Raw genomic sequence first — 16,812 nt, forward strand, 5'->3', positions numbered from 1 at the left:
TTTTTTTTTTTTTTTTTTTTTTTATTTTTATTTTTATCACATGTAAAAGGCGAAACCTTTTTCTCTCCCAGACACGAGCCCTGAGGTCAACCAAAGCAGCATGAAGCGTACTATTAACCGGATCTCACCAACCTCTTGTTACTAAAAGAAGTAATACCCACTGGTCAATGCTTGGTTCCGTCAAAGCTACCAGCCATCCAACCCTCCATCGAAGTTCAATTCTTCTGCTCGTCGGTGCTCAACCATCCCCAACAGCCAACATGGACCTCTCTGGTAACTTCTTCTTCATCTACTTGTTCTTAAACTCAGCTCACGCCCGTTGTTAAACTTGTACGATTTACCCCTAAAGCTTCTCCAACCTACAACCATAAAATGACAAACCGATACTCAGCCTTTCAGAAGGGTAAAGGATTGGAAAGAGGATACTCTCCCCCTCGCCGCAAACTTATCCGAGCCCCGGAACTAGATACATCAACACTGATCGAAGAAAACTCTCTCACCCTTATGGGAAGACTGACAAACCCCTCAGTCCAGAGGTTGTATGCCATGTTTCCCTTCCTCGCCAATAGATGGACCCTCAGAGGTAAAGCTACAGGCGCCGACCTTGGTAGAGGCTGTTTCCAGTTCAAATTCGAACACGAGGAAGACCTGCAGAAAGTTCTCGAGAACAGACCATACTACTTTGACCAATGGATGGTCATCCTTCAAAAATAGGAACCGGTGATCTCTGAAACCTTCCCATCTATGATTCCCTTTTGGATCGAAGTACAAGGTCTACCTAAACACTACTGGCAAAAAGAGATGCTACAAGCCATCAAAGACGAGCTAGGAGAGGTTATGGAGGTAGAAATAACAAATGCTAGCGCTAAAGTCAAAGTCCTCATTAATGGGCTGCAACCACTAATAAAGGAGACGGTGGTAGAATTTGCAAATGGGAGTGAAGCTCATGTCTACGTGGATTACAAGAATCTAAAAAATCACTGTCACCATTGTCAAAGGCTTACCCATGAGGAAAAAGCATGCCCGGGAGTACAGCGAAAAGAGGGAGATATCCCTGCATCCCAAACAATCCCCTCACACCCTTCAGCGGTGATACATAGGAACTACTACACGCCGGAAGATAACTTTCGTGCTCCCTCTCAGCCTAAATCCATTGGTCACCCTACAGAGAGCCATAGTCTCAGATCTTACAGAGAGAGAGTAGACCGCAACCCCTCGGTCCAAAACAGAGCTCATGCCTCCCAAAACTACCTCTCAGGAAGTAAAAGGAAATATGAAGATAGGCTGCCTATCGAAAACAGAAGTTACCACCCGAGGTCCTATGACTCGAGATCATACAGCCAGAGGAGGACCCCTCCGAGGCCAAGAGAACACCAAAGCAGAGGAATTTCAACTCAAGGACATCGGTCATCTCACGGCACCCAGTCCCCAAACTTCCAGTGGAGAGAGAAGTCAACCCCAAGAGAACTAAACTGGTCGGAATCCTCTAAAACTCCTAGAAGCAGGAGACCACCTCTTGAGTGACTCCCAACATCTGAACCACCTATTACTGCTCCCATTGTTATACCTTCAACAAATGAAGTCATAGGAGAACTTCGGGAAGTCACAATACAATACACAACCTGTGCGGATCCAACTGAAAGCCTGGCAAGGAAACAGAGAGTCATCCAAGGAGAGAATCGAGGAATGATGACAGAAACAGCGGCTGGTATCATTGCGGCAGTCTCCCAAGCAAATCATACCCCCCTGCCACAATCAAATGAGAACCTGGTGTCTCCAACTTTGTCTCCTGATCTTCCCATTCACCCTGCTGATATCCTGGACCAACCTACAGCACCAAGAAAGAAAAAAGGAAGTCCTCCACTGAACAAATCTGTTAACAGAAGCCCTCTAAACCTACGAGGAGCAAAGTCGAGTAAGAGGAACAAAACCTTAAGTTATAATTATCCAAAGAGACGACATACCTCTGGCAAATCAAACTACATGAGGGACACCAACTCCCCATCAAATAATCATGATCAGGTTAGGAATGCCAGAAGTGATGAAAATGGAGCTGGACCTTCCTCCACTCGAGACCCTCCTCTAGCATATATCATACCGACCATAGTGAAGAACAACCGGTGTTTTCACAAAGCCCCACCTCCTCTTCCTTAAAGATTGCAAGCTGGAACTGTTGAGGGTTGGGGAACCCCACAACAGTCCGGCGACTAAAGGAGATTAAACGACAATTATCTCCATATATAATGTTTCTCATGGAAACAAAAAACCCCGATGATGTCGTACTAACAACCACACAACCCCTAGGATTCACAAAGATGAAGCTTGTTTCTCCATAGTCCAAGTGGTGGAGGCTTAGCATTGCTCTGGAAGGAACACATTGAGATCCAAATCGTATCTGAATGCCAAAACTTCATCGATACTTAGGTGAAAGCAGAAGGGAAAACGTTCTTCGCAACCTTCATCTATGGGGATCCTGACAATACAAAGCGAAAAGGCATATGGGATCAAATCTCACTTGTTGGAAAAACCAGATCAGAAGCATGGATCCTAACAGGAGATTTTAATGACATCATAGACTCATCAGAGAAATCTGGTGGACCAGAACGCCCTGAAGGATCCTTCATCGACCTCAGAACCTTCATGTCAGAATGTGATCTCTTCGACCTTCGTCACTCAGGCAACTTCTTGTCGTGGAGGGGTAAACGACAGGAGCATATGGTCTTCTGTCGACTGGATCGGGCTATGTCAAACAGTGAGTGGGCAACCTCCTACCCATCTGGGAGAAGTGAATACTTACGGTTCGAAGGTTCGGACCACATGCCCCTCATAACTTACTTTGATCTTAAAAGGAAGAAAGGTAAGGGTTTATTCCGGTATGATAGAAGACTGAAGTCAAACGAAGAAGTCTACAGGCTGATAGAGGAAAACTGGAACCCTGCAATCATTGAGGAGGTAGACCTTAAGATAAACAGAGTCAGAAGAGCCGTAATCAAATGGTCAAAAGAAAAGCACATCAATAGCCAAAAAAGAATAAATGAATGCAAGGAGAAGCTGGACTCAGCTATGTCTGAGGCTCTCACAAATCCAACTGATATTGCCAAATTAACGGAGGATATGGCAAAAGCCTACGGCGAGGAAGAAGAATTCTGGAAACAGCACAGCCGCCAGCTCTGGCTCACCTTAGGAGAACGAAATACATGCTATTTCCATGCCATCACAAAGGGGAGAAGAACTATAAACAAATTCATTGTTCTAGAGGATGATGTGGGGCAGGCTCATTACGAAGAACCCCAAATCCTAAGAGTTATCACTGAGTACTACCAAACTCTGTTCACCTCTGCAGCTGGCGATAGTTGGTCCGTTATCTCAGAAGCTCTACAACCTTGCATCTCAGATGAAACCAATGAACAACTTATTGCACTACCCTCAAAGTCAGAGATCAAGAAAGTAGGCTTCTCCATTCACCCAGACAAATCCCCAGGGCCAGATGGTTTCTCCGCAAGCTTCTTCCAGTATAACTGGAACACAGTGGAGGGTCAGATAACGCGGGAGATCCAAGCCTTCTTTACCACTGGAACCTTGCCACCAAAGATCAATGAGACCCATGTTAGACTCATACCAAAGATTCAAAGCCCCAAAACCATGAAAGTCTATAGACCAATCGCCTTATGTTCGGTTTATTACAAGATCATAGCAAAGATACTTACTATGAGACTACAGCCGATTCTCCCGACTCTGATCTCTGAGAACCAATCGACATTTGTGCCACAACGTGCAATATTTGACAATGTGCTCATCACACACGAAGTCCTCCACTACTTGCATAACTCAAAAGCAAAAAAGAAAGTCTTTATGGCTGTTAAAACTGATATGACAAAGGCCTACGACCATGTGGAATGGGGTTTTATTAGACTAGTGATGGAAAGAATGGGTTTTCACCACAAGTGGACCAACTGGATAATGCAATGCATCAAGACTGTATCCTATTCTTACCTTCTAAATGGATCTGCTAGAGGATTGGTAACTCCAAAACGCTGTATTAGACAAGGCGATCCCATCTCACCTTTCATTTTCATCCTCTGTAGTGAGGTATTATCAAGATTATGTCTCAAAGACCCAGTTGAAGGCAAGCTAACAGGAATCAAAGTAGGAAAGGAAAGTCCTAGAGTAAATCACCTGCTGTTCGCTGACGATACCATGTTCTTTTGTAAATCGGACGCAGATGAATGTTCCACCCTCCTTCACATCCTGCACCAGTATGAACTAGCATCGGGTCAGCTGATCAACCCACAGAAGTCAGCAATCACTTTCTCTGCAAAAACAGATGCTGCAATCAAAACAAGAGTCAAAAACCATCTTGGTATACAGAAAGAGGGAGGTTTGGGAAAATACCTGGGACTACCGGAATTATTTGGGAGAAAAAAGAGAGATCTCTTCACTAGCATAGTCGATAAAATCCGGCAAAAAGCTTGTAGCTGGTCCTCAAGGTTCCTTTCGTATGCTAGAAAGCTGGTCATGCTGAAGTCGGTTCTAGCGACAATGCCAACATACACCATGTCATGCTTCAAGCTACCAAACTCCCTCTGCAAACGGATTCAATCGGTGTTAACAAGATTCTGGTGGGACAGGAGCTCTGACAAAAAGAGTATGTGCTGGGTTTCGTGGAAGAACCTGACAAAATCAAAGGAGGAAGGGGGACTAGGCTTCCGAGACATCCAATGCTTCAATGACGCACTCTTGGCAAAAATAAGCTGGCGATTATTGAATAAACCGACATCCCTGTTAGCGCGAATCTTACTGGGCAAATACTGTCACAGCACCTCGTTCCTAGAATGTCACCCACCAGCTAACACCTCCCATGGATGGAGAGACTCTGTATTGGGAGAGACCTTCTCAAATCCCACCTAGGCAAAGTGATAGGCGCTGGGAGCCAAACCTCCCTGTGGTATGAACCGTGGCTATCCCTCGAGTCCCCAACCATCCCAATGGGACCACCGACAGAGGCAACTCAGAACCTCTTGGTTTCCAATCTTCTTCTCCTATCTGGTGAATGGGATATTGCTCAAATACGCCAATTACTACCAATGTATGAATCTGAAATTCTAAATCTCAAACCAAGCAAGTTTGGTGCTCCAGACTCCCTCGCTTGGCTCCCAACAAAAACAGGTGACTATTCGGTCAAATCAGGCTACCACACTCGAGGAGCAACATTATCAGAACCACACCTGCAATCACCAACAAATGAAGGTTTTAAGTGGAAAAGCAAAATCTGGGACCTGAAAACATCCCCTAAAACAAAATTCTTCATATGGAAAGCAATGAGTGGAGCACCCTTGGGCACAAACTTAAAACACCGAAACATCAACCCCACTGCCCAATGCCCCTTTTGTGGGGAAGAGGATACCTGTCTTCATCTCTTTGTCAACTGCCCTTTTGTAAAGCAGGTATGGAAGTCAGCCCCTTTTAGGAACTCTCCCGATGCACGATATATATTCTCATTTCGAGTCCTGATTAAGCTCTCTAAAAACCTCGTCTGTCTGCCCCCTGTGGAATCAGTCAAGGACCCCTTACCCCTTGGATTGTATGGTCGATCTGGCTTGCTAGAAACAACTTGATCTTCAATGGGAAACGCCTAACTCCGACCGAAGTAGTAACCCAAGCTATAGATGCGGCTCGTGAATGGCACCAAGCACAATCAATCCCCCCGATACCACAGAACAGGACAACGCTAACCCCAAGTCACAGAGCTGACCCGAGAGTGACTACATGTAACACCGACGCCGCCTGGAACGTCGGAACAAAAGATGCAGGATTGGGCTGGATCTTCAATGCAACAGACCACCGACCCATCATAAGAGGATCTACACACGCTAAGAATGTTTGATCCCCTCTCGTAGCAGAAGCCTTGGCAATCTTCCACGCTATCCAGGCGGCCGCAGATCTAGGGCTGGAAAACCTCTATATCGCTTCTGATTCTAAACAAGTAATAGAAGCCATCAATTCGGGATCTCCAATCAAGGAAATCCATGGGATGCAGTACGACATCCTCACTCTATCGTTAAATTTTCAGAAAGTCTGTTTCTCTTTTATCCCCCGATCTTGTAATAGAGAAACTGATGCGATAGCAAAGCTTGCTCTAAACCAAGTTGTATCGAACCCGGTTTAATTTTAATCTGAAACCCACTTTTTGAACAAACAAAAAAAAAAGAAAATTTTTTTTTTTTTTCGTCAATGTCTCAGATTAATTTGTCTAGTTTCATTTTCAATGTATCTTCTTACTGTATTAGAAACAATCTCTTTTTTTACAAACTTTATTGCAAAGCCTATTATGTTAAATATACATAATTTTTTTTGCCATTTTTACACTTATGATTGATCATCAAATCTTGGACACACACAAATACAAAGGCCCGCCATGACGTTTTCAAAAAGTTTGAGTGATCGATATATCATGTTTAGTTTTATGTTTATTTATTTTTAATTGTAGACGGTCCATAAATTAAATCTTTATAAATCTTTGATAAAAGGTCCAATGATTTTCTTTTGTTGTACTTTATAAAACCGCCTATTCCCCCAAAAACTTATTTACTTTATCGTATTCATACCCAAAACTTTGAGTCATGCCTATAACTACATAACTTTAACTAAAATTTGAACTATTTACACGAACTATCTAAATCCGGTGAAAACCAACAAATCAACAAATAGTGTTATTATTCTGTTAACATATGCTGACTAAGATGTCGTATTTGCAGTTTAAGATGTCACATAATACCATGAAACGACGTCGTTTCAGCTATTTAAAAAAAAAGACAAATATACCAAACCTGGATTTGAACCCATAATACCATCGTCACGTATTTAAACTCAGAACCAACTGAGCCAAGTAAACTTCTGATAACAGTGAGTTACGAGACAATATATATATATATATAAATAAAATAAAAACATACAAAAAACACCTTCTACTTTCTCTCTGTACTTTCCCTTCTCCGATCTTCTCTGCAATTTTCTTTGTACTTAGATGGCTCTCATAATGAATCCTTATGAATCCTTGTTCCAGCTTTAATCTATCGCCTTTAAAAATTTTCCTTTTTTACGATTTGATCTGAATCAATAACTTCTCTTTTGGATCGATTTCTTAGAACTTCACAGGCAGATTCAGAGTCTTGTAGAAGCTGGTTTAAGGAGGAAAAAGATTTTGCAACTAATAGATTTATATGATTTCGACCTATTTTTGGGTATTGCAATTGATGGAGGCTCGTCGTATAGAGGGGAGAAGAGAAAGAAAGGAGAAATTATTTTTATTAGGTTTTGTTATTTTCATCGATTGCAAGGAACATATAAATTATCTATCTCTGAATTGAATTACAGAAAAAGTTACATTGCCTCGGTTGGTTCAGTGATGATTTTGTAGATTAGAGGTTGGGTGTTCGAATCATCATACTTGTTCATTTTTTTTAATTAGTTGAGACGACGTCGTTTTATGATGTTACGTGGCATCTTAAACTCCAAACACGGCATCCTAGTCAGCATATGTTAACGGAATAATAACATCGTTTGTCGATTTGTTGGTTTTGACCGGATTTGGATAGTTCGTGTAGAAAATTCAAATTTTAGTTAAGTTGATGTAGTTCTAGACAGGACTTAAAGTTTTAGGTGTGAATACGATAAATTAAATAAGTTCGTGGAGGAATATGCCGTTTTCTATAAACAACATTATCATACTTTTCGCTGGTTGTTAGAATATATGTTAAGTTTTAGTAAACAACTCAAACTTGATCTGAGTTTGTTATATAGTAGGCTCTATTATGCAATTGCTATATTACAATTTTAAAAAAAAATAAAAAATCAACCAAACCCTATCTTGTTTGTCCACGAATATCACGATACTCATGATCCTTCAAGGCTTCAACATAAGCAAAATACAAATGATTGGTGGTAAATGTCGCCTCTAAGTGGTTAGGCTAAATTATCTATCTTCTCTCTTATAAGATCTTGATTCCCTTTGGAAAACTCCAAGAATCTACTATGATTACATTTGTGTCATTTACCTTTGTGGCAAATTTGGTGTTTCACTTTCGCACATCATCCTTTAGTTATCATTTCGTTTTTTTTTTGGGTACATTCAAAGTGAAAAATCTTTCAAGATCTCTTACACGGGCTATTCGTAAATCTTGCAGTCGCCAGAAAGCGCACTACCACATACATATTTTCTTAATGGATCTGTCGGTCAAAGTTAAGTATTTTATCTATGGTGTTCCATTTCGTAGAGTGTCAATACAGTTGTTGTTTTATATTCTTATATATCCAAATCTTTATTTGTTCTAGATTATGATCCTCTAAAAATCTTCACATGTATCTAAACCAACATTAATTATGTTGTTTGGTTTGGTCTCTCTCTACTCAACTTTCCAATGTGTCGGTTGTCGGATTTCATTTCGCGATTAACAAGACTCAAGAAAAAAAAGTGAAAAACTACTAAACGGAGATGAAAACAAAAAAGCTAACTATCTAGATTAAGTCAAAACTTAAAACCCCAAAAATCCGAAGAATCCAATAACTAAAAAAGAAAAGCATAAGTCAAACCTAAAAATATGGAATGGGTCACACGTTAATTTAATACTACTAATACAGTAACTCTTTATCCACCTGATGCTTCTTTATTGAAACCCCAATTTTTTTCATATAAAGAGATTTTTAAAAAGTTATATTAAAAAAAAAAAAAGAAGAGGCCATAGTGTGCATGTCGGAATCATCCAAAACGACGCCGTTTCAGAACTCAAGGAGAGCTTCGTCTCGAACTTTGCGCTTCAATTCCCAAAAAGTTTTTTTTTTTTTTTTTCTTTCTCTTTTCTCCTGTGTAAGTGCAAACATCTAATTTCCCAAGAAGTAATCTTAACTATTTGTAACAGAGATCCGTAAATTCAAAGCAACATCAACAACGTTCTTGGGCATCTCTCATCATTTTGTATTTTATATTCTATTTTCTAATTTTCCTGGAAAAATTTTTCCTTTTTTTTTTCATTTTCTTTCTTTTGTATGGGCTGATCAGAGAAAAAAGCTACTTTGTGTGTTTCGATTCATTCATTATTGTGTTTTTTGTTTAGCTGGAAGGTGTCTGAATAATTCAATGCTCTCTTCTTCTTCTCTTCCTTTCTAAATCTGTCTCTCTCTCCTCCTCTTCTCTCTCTCTCTCTCTCTATCTCTGTTCCGAAGCAGCCATGGGCGACGAACACTCTCTCATCCCAAAGGTACCTTTTTTTTTCTGGGTCTTTAAGCTTTTCCTTTGTTTATGCTTAATCTGATTAGGGTTTCTTGTTTTGAGTAATCAAATTGAATAAAGCCTTGATTTTTTCTTTTGGTTTGGTATGAACTGTTCTGTAAAAATTGACACTTTCTACATATCTGGGGTCTTGCGTGAATTTGAAATTTTTTAGTTTTCTTTCAGGATAATTTAATGATACCCATGTTGTTGTTATTTGACCCTTGAGTTAAGTTTTTTTTTTTGTTTCTAAATTAAGCAAAACAAGCCACTTAACATGAGGACTTTAATGTTAAATGTTTTTTTTTTTTTTTTTTTGGTTTTTGCAGGATAGTTTTGTCTTCAAGCTTCCTAAAAAATCACCACTTGTGTTAAGGATGGTTGTTCTCGTGTTTGTAATGGTCTGTGCTGTTTACATTTGCTCTATTTGTCTGAAGCAAATTGGTGTTGTCCCTAGTGCTGGGTTCATGAATGTTGAAGTGTTTGAGAGGCAGTGTCCTGAGCCTAATATCGAACCTTGGGACATACCTTATGTTCATTACCCTAAACCTAAGACTTATAGCAGGTAATGAGAGTGTGGTTTGTTTATTTTTTTCAGTTTGGTTCTTGAGTTTTTAAATGCTTGTGTTGTTGATTTGTGTTTGTATTGTGGGTTGGGGGATTTTGTTAGGGAGGAATGTGCCTGCAATCCTGTTAGGTATTTCGCAATTCTCTCGATGCAGAGATCTGGTAGCGGCTGGTTTGAGACTTTACTTAACAATCATACTAACATAAGCTCGAACGGAGAGATCTTTTCGGTTAAAGATAGGAGAGCTAATGTGTCGACCATTTTTGAGACGTTGGACAAAGTATATAATTTAGATTGGTTGAGTAGTGCTTCTAAGAACGAATGCACCTCTGCCGTTGGTTTGAAGTGGATGCTTAATCAGGTAAGGATCTAAATGTTAAAAATTCCTGCTAGTCTCTTTATACTGAATGGTTACTTACTGTTAAAAATAGCTTAGATGCTGCGCTTATCAATTTGTGATTTATGTAGTTAGAACAGATTCTACACTATGCGATGGTCACTGATGCTGTCACTTGGATAGTGTTCAGAATATATAATTTTAAGATAGGACTAAGCTATAGGTTTTAGATCAGAGCTGCAATCTTTTTGCATTTGATCGATAAAATAGACTTTTCTGCTTTAGGGAAGAACTGTTTTGGGATTGTAACCACTGATACTGATCTGTCATAAAGAATTATACGATTCTGGTTTTTATTGAGTTCTTGTTGTACTATTCGCCCTTGACATATGTGTTTGATTGTATTATGATGGTTCTGATCTTGGTAAGAGCAGAATTGAGGTTCCAATAGTTTTAATGTGTTTGCTTACCTTGTTGTTTCTCATATTTTGGTTTGTTGGTGGATTCTTTATACATTTTAGTTCACATGATTCTTCATATTTCATCTTGTTTACATTATAATGTGATTGGTTGTTGGGGATGAAAATTATGCAGGGTCTAATGAAACACCATGAAGAGATAGTAGAATACTTCAAAACCCGAGGCGTATCTGCTATTTTCCTCTTTAGAAGAAACGTCTTACGCCGGATGATTTCAGTTCTTGCAAACTCTTACGATAGAGATGCTAAGCTATTAAATGGTACACACAAGTCCCACGTCCACTCCCCTAAAGAGGTTTCCCTCTCTTTCTCTTCTTCTTTTTATTTGCATGTGTCTGCACATTTGTCTCTGTGAAACTAAACGTTTGAACAAATGGGGTTTCAGGCTGAGATATTGGCGCGATACAAGCCATTAATCAACACGAGTCTTTTGGTACCTGATCTGAAGCAGGTTCAAGAGATGACTTCAAAAGCACTTGCTTACTTTAACACCACTCGCCATATCTTCCTCTACTACGAAGATGTTGTCAAGAACCGCACCGTGAGAACATTTTGTGTTTTTTCAAGGTTCCTTAAATGGTTTCACTACACATATTGTTCTTATTAAGCCCTATGTTTTTTTTTTCCCTTTTGCAGAAACTAGACGATGTCCAAGAGTTTCTAAAGGTGCCAAAACTCAATTTAAAGAGTAGGCAAGTAAAGATTCATCATGGTCCGTTGTCACAGCACGTACAAAACTGGGAAGAGGTTCAAACGACACTGAAAGGAACCGGTTTTGAAAACTATCTACTAGAAGATTACCGCAGGTGAATTAACTCTTAGGAGAGAGTGATGTACATAAACCTCTCTCTCGCAGAAAGGTCAGACCAACTTTGTAGGAAAGTTTTGGTAGTGCCACGAACAGGTTTTTGCAAGTACTCTTATATATATTTTTTTTAGTTATCTCGGTTTCTTCCAAGATTTACTCAAGTTAGTTTTTAATTCGATTCATTCTTTATCAGGGAACTAAGAGTTCTATTGTAATCGGGAACACGTTCTGGTTCATCCTCTTATTTGCTTCTAATGATTAGAAGAAAAAACAAAGATTTGCCAGTTTGATTAATTAACTATGAAAATTGTTTATCACATTTGTTTATATGTGATGGGTTATATATATTGTTCGTTGCACCAAAAAAAAAAAAAAAATTGTTCAGTTGGTTTTGTAGACTGAATTGATGGAGACACAAAGGGACGCTCTAATACGCCGAGAGTCCTTTTGTGTCATCTTTAATGAGAAGAGTATGTATTATTATTGACCATTTCTCTTTAAACTGACACAAGATGAATATTTGCGCTATAGTTTATACCTTACCGTTTTTTTAAACAATTTTGCTACTAATTTGTTATTTTATATAGAGTTTTTCTTTTTTTTTTTTTTAATTGTAGAAATTTTGAAAAATATAATTTGGGATTGATTGTTTTTGTAATTGAATTATTAGATACATGCATGAACAAATTTGTTTTGAAAGATTTAAACATTTTATAATTCTTGTCTAAAACTTTAAAAAAAATATATTTTAAATGAAACCTTGATCTAAGGATGCATATTTTGTAACAAATAGTTTTTTTGGTTGAATAACTTTTACATTCATTAAAAAAAAAAGCTTAAATATTTATATATATGCATACTTAAGCTTTTCAATTAAATATTATGAAACACTAACATTTTCTTTTATCAAGAATTGCAGCTTGACTAACTCTTTAATAGATATAATTAAGATAGACATCTTCCTTTCATGTCAGCTCTTCAATTTCTTGAATATAACTCTAGAATTTGGTTTTTAATAAGAATTTCATTCAGTTTTCTTTTTGACAACTTCTAAATATTAAAATATGAAAACTAACAGTCATGAATATATTCAACTATCTTCCTCTTTGTCTTTGTATTTTTCTAAACCAACATTCTACGGTTTTCTTCAACTATCTTTCATTTGATAGTGAACAAAACTCCAATCTTCTTTATATATAAAAGTTTATTTCTGTGAGGACAAACTTGCACGAAGTTCTCTACAATATTAACCAATATCTCTATCACTGCTGCAACTCTTCAAACTATTTACAAAATTGTAACGCCTAAACCATATGTCCATACATTCATGGTTAACGCCAAGAGGAAGAAGTGACGCTTTGATTCACTCCCGATGCCTTTTTATCTTTTGGTGATGCATCTATTTTCTTGGGACATGTGTTAAATCTCTCTAAATTTCTTGCGTAAATATTAAAACTGTTTGTCTTATAAAAAAAGAACTAAATTTTAACCCTCGGTACACCGCGGGATAATTTTTTTATAGCTAAAAGTTTTATATTTTAAGTTACGTTTGTTTTTTTTGTTAATACTGTTTGTTTTGTTTAGTGTTTAAGATTGTAAAATTTTATTTTGATTATCAATTCTAGAATTTCACTCATGGTACAATTTGTTTTTACATAATCATAATAAATCAACTTAATTAGATATGTCTAATATTCTAAAATTGATAGTGTTAACAAAACAATAAGATGAAGATTTAACCCGTGTTCAAGCGTGGGACTAATGCTATTTTTTAAATTTATACTAATGTTAATGCAAACCGTCTAACCTTATAATGCATTCTGCAATATAACCCCGTTTTATAACATATAGAAGTTCACATATACATAATATTTTAAGTTTTTAGTAATTTTAATTTTATCAATAATCATACTTTGAAATTTTTTAAATGATGTTAAAATATATTAAAAATGATAAACCAAGTGAAATAGAGAAAATATTATTTTAGAAAGGATAATGTTACTGTCAAAAAGATAAGTGTTAGTTTTTCTCTTGGTGACCTTAGTTATTTTGTTGTCTTTTGAAAGAAAAAAAAATGCATAAGAATCTCATATACCTTGATTAGTATCGACATGTATGTATTATAAATGTCTTTCCCTTTCCCCTTTCAGATAACATGTTTTAAACAGTAACATGCTGTAAAAATTTAGTTAATAATATAAAAATGATAATAAAAGAGAAATTTAAAAAGTCTATCAAAAGTTGTTTATAAGTGGGTCATATTGAATTATATGTATCTAATATATCAACAAAAAAATTAGCATATAATGCCTATTAGTGAACGAAAAATATAGACATGAGGATACAGACGGTGGTTAGTCATGAGTAAAAACTGAAAACTTAATTTTATTGATATGATAAGCAAAACAATATATAACATGCTAATTGTGAAGAGAAAGGGTGTTTGACAAAACACTTAATTAAGCCGTATGTTTGATATTGTTAGTGATGCTAACTTGCGATTAGGGGCCAAGTAATTTATAGGCTCTACATTAGGTTGAACATTTCAACATTTGCACGCAATAGATTTAACGGTTAATGCTACTAATTAGGGATTAAATATCCGCAAATTTTTTGATTATTAGGAATATACAACCTTTGCCTTATTCGATAATTTCTGAGACTCTAATTTGTTTCTTTTTTTGGTTTTGCATATAGAGATTTAGGGGGAAAATTAATTTCGGAATTTAATGTGGTGAGTAATAATGACGCGTATACAAAATTGATTTCAAACTGATTTATAGGGTTCTGATAAAAGAAACGATTGACTCGATTTTTTTGTTGCTAAATATGTGAAAAATAATAAATGCAAATGGCATAGGATTGTAAATAGTTTAGGACTCCAAGGTTTTTTTCAAAAAATTGCTCTGAAAATGTTAATATAGATAAAAGACATGAAAGATGTTTCATATTCTTTTAATTTTAGTTTTGTTTGCTTTTAATGAGGATAAACTATGACAATCTCTCCACTGCTGACATGTCACCTAAATGAAGATAGTTGGCCATCTTTCATAGTATAGATTTGAGAAGTCGATTTGGTTTGATTGAAAAATAAGAAGATAAATAATAATAACAAATAAGAAGATTTGGGGGATGTATTGAAACCATGATTTTGGAGGATTTTATGGGATTTAGCAAAATTTGGAATTTTGATAGATTTTAGGGAAGTTGATATGATTTATGGTAAAATTCTTTCAAATCCCACCTAAAACCATGAGATTTGGATTTCTGTATTTTTGACTACACAAATCGTCTAAAATCTTCCAGAATCTCTAAAGCTTAATAAAATCCAAATCCACAAACTGTTTTAAATAACTGTGGGTTTTAAAGTAGATTTTTAAATCATCAGTTCAATAACAGTAAATTTTATTGGAATTTTTTAAATTCATGATTGAATAACATTTGATTTGTAAATTTTACACAAATCACTTAAAATATTTGTAGATTTTACACAAATCACTTAAATATCAAGTTGAATACACCCTTGGTTCATTTGGTACTTTGGGTTGAAAATTATAACAACAAATATATAATAAAATACTACTAGAATGAGAAAGACATGCATTTTCTGAATACAATATGTTGAAAGAAATACTTAAGAAAATAAAATCCTAAACAAGTTCTTCTTCTATGATCACAAGATGTTTTAAATCTTCATCGTCGTTTTTTCTTCGGCCTTCTTGACTTCATTCTCTTGTTTTGGTCTTTTACCTACCATGAACTCCATAGTTTAGTTTATAGAACTTTCTTTTGTTCTTTGCTCGAAGTCTTTGTTCTCTTTCTTCGGTCGTCTCAGTTTTGTAGTGAGATGACATATGTGCAGCAAATTTTTGAGAAGTATCAAACACACCATTGCATTTAGGACATGTATATGGGCCGTACTTTTCATATGGTAGACTATGTGTCCGACCATCATCTTGATTATTACCGTCACTTTTCTCAGTAGTTTTCTCAAAACGATTGATTGGTTTTAGTATTCTCTTCAATGAACGACCATCTTGGAGAATATTTTGGTCATGATTGTGCTTTGATGACAAGGAAAACATGTCTAAATGTTGAGAATATGCAGAATCTTGACGCGGATAAATGACATTAAGAGGTTTTGGATTCAAAATCTCGCACTTTCTTTCAAAAGTAATTGGAGAAGAAAATGTACGATTCCAAATATTAGTTTCAGAATTCATAGCACGTTTGGCACATTCAATACCATATTGTACATTGTCAAGCGTATTAGTAGGAATGATAACAGTATACCTATTTGTAATGGTTTGAGTGAGATGAGAATGATTACTGATAGAAAAATAATTGTCACTCATTATATGGTTTTTCACATGTGAATTTTGAAATCCAAAAGATGACGAAGAAACATGTGAATTTTGAAAAGAAGTAAAAGAAGGAGATGAGGAAAAAAAATTTCCATGGTTTGTGTGATCAGAACTAATGAACATCGATCTAACCATTTTAGAATTTTGGTTCATCTGGAGGGGGAAAAAACTATGATTGTTAGTATCATCACCAAGAAAATTGAAATTGTTTGGAACAGAAGACATTTCTGAAAGAAAGATAGAGCATATGTGATATCGTTTGCTCCTCCATATATATATACACACAAAATTAGCATTGGAAAATAAAGATATTAACCTCAAAAACGGAAATTAATCTTTAAATACAAAAGGAAAAAAATATACTTTATGTTATTATATTAAATATTCAGAAAGAAAAAAATTCCCAATTATTCATTTATTTCCCTGAAAATACATTTATTTACTTTGGTTATATATGGATGCCATTAAAAAAAAATGATTTTCTGTCATATTCCTGGATTCGGTTGTTGAAAATATGAATAATATACCAATTTTAATATTTTCTCTTAATTATATTTAGGAAATATATATTCATGTGTAGAACATTTGTCGACAGTGTGTCATCTATCTTAATTTTTTCGGTGACATGGTTATATAATGTTGCTTTATCACTATTAAGACCAATAAGTTTATTCACTAATTATAGTTATATAAATAATCATAATTTGCAATGAAATCTTATCTTTTAAATTTCTCTTTATAAATAATCATAATTTGCAATAATCTATATAAATAATCTTATAGGTTATATAACTCACCTAAAAGTTGTTCAAGTAGGGGTGGATGATTTTTATTTATTATATAAAACTAGATTTATGACCGTGGTTTATGAATTAAAATTTTATCTTTTCCAAAAGAAACTAAATCGGAAAATAGTAAATTAAATCAAATTCTGTGTAAAAGATAATAATTCATTATCTTGATTTGAAGGCATTGACTTCCAATTATTTTA

General features: G+C 35.9%; 2 protein-coding genes across 3 annotated transcripts; one reads left to right on the forward strand and one right to left on the reverse strand.

Annotated features, from left to right (window-relative positions):
• Nucleotides 8,727-11,784, forward strand: LOC104766893 (nodulation protein H-like). Of its 2 annotated transcripts, XR_764139.2 has the most exons (7): nucleotides 8,727-9,254; nucleotides 9,595-9,830; nucleotides 9,936-10,194; nucleotides 10,765-10,944; nucleotides 11,035-11,190; nucleotides 11,286-11,553; nucleotides 11,651-11,784. XR_764139.2 is itself a non-coding variant. In XM_010490871.2 (6 exons), the coding sequence occupies exons 1-6, from the start codon at nucleotides 9,225-9,227 to the stop codon at nucleotides 11,457-11,459; spliced, it is 1,035 nt and encodes a 344-aa protein (XP_010489173.1). In that variant the 5' UTR covers nucleotides 8,727-9,224; the 3' UTR covers nucleotides 11,460-11,784. The 2 variants fall into 2 exon arrangements, 1 of the variants encoding a protein (XP_010489173.1); XM_010490871.2 differs by having other exon boundaries at nucleotides 11,286-11,784.
• On the reverse strand, nucleotides 15,114-16,046 carry LOC104766894. Its single transcript, XM_010490872.2, has one exon. It carries the CDS (start codon nucleotides 16,044-16,046, stop codon nucleotides 15,204-15,206), a length of 843 nt encoding a protein of 280 aa, XP_010489174.2. The 3' UTR covers nucleotides 15,114-15,203.

Source organism: Camelina sativa, chromosome 19, assembly GCF_000633955.1.
Source record: "Camelina sativa cultivar DH55 chromosome 19, Cs, whole genome shotgun sequence".
In the NCBI taxonomy this organism is placed as follows: Eukaryota; Viridiplantae; Streptophyta; class Magnoliopsida; order Brassicales; family Brassicaceae; genus Camelina; species Camelina sativa.

Bases quoted from the DNA above. Each gene is read 5' to 3' on its own strand.
- LOC104766894 (XM_010490872.2), bottom strand. From the start codon at position 16,046: ATGTCTTCTGTTCCAAACAATTTCAATTTTCTTGGTGATGATACTAAC.
- LOC104766893 (XM_010490871.2), top strand. From the start codon at position 9,225: ATGGGCGACGAACACTCTCTCATCCCAAAG. The intron at 9,831-9,935 runs GTAATGAGAGTG...GGATTTTGTTAG, and splicing joins AAACCTAAGACTTATAGCAG to GGAGGAATGTGCCTGCAATC. The intron at 11,191-11,285 runs GTGAGAACATTT...TCCCTTTTGCAG, and splicing joins ATGTTGTCAAGAACCGCACC to AAACTAGACGATGTCCAAGA.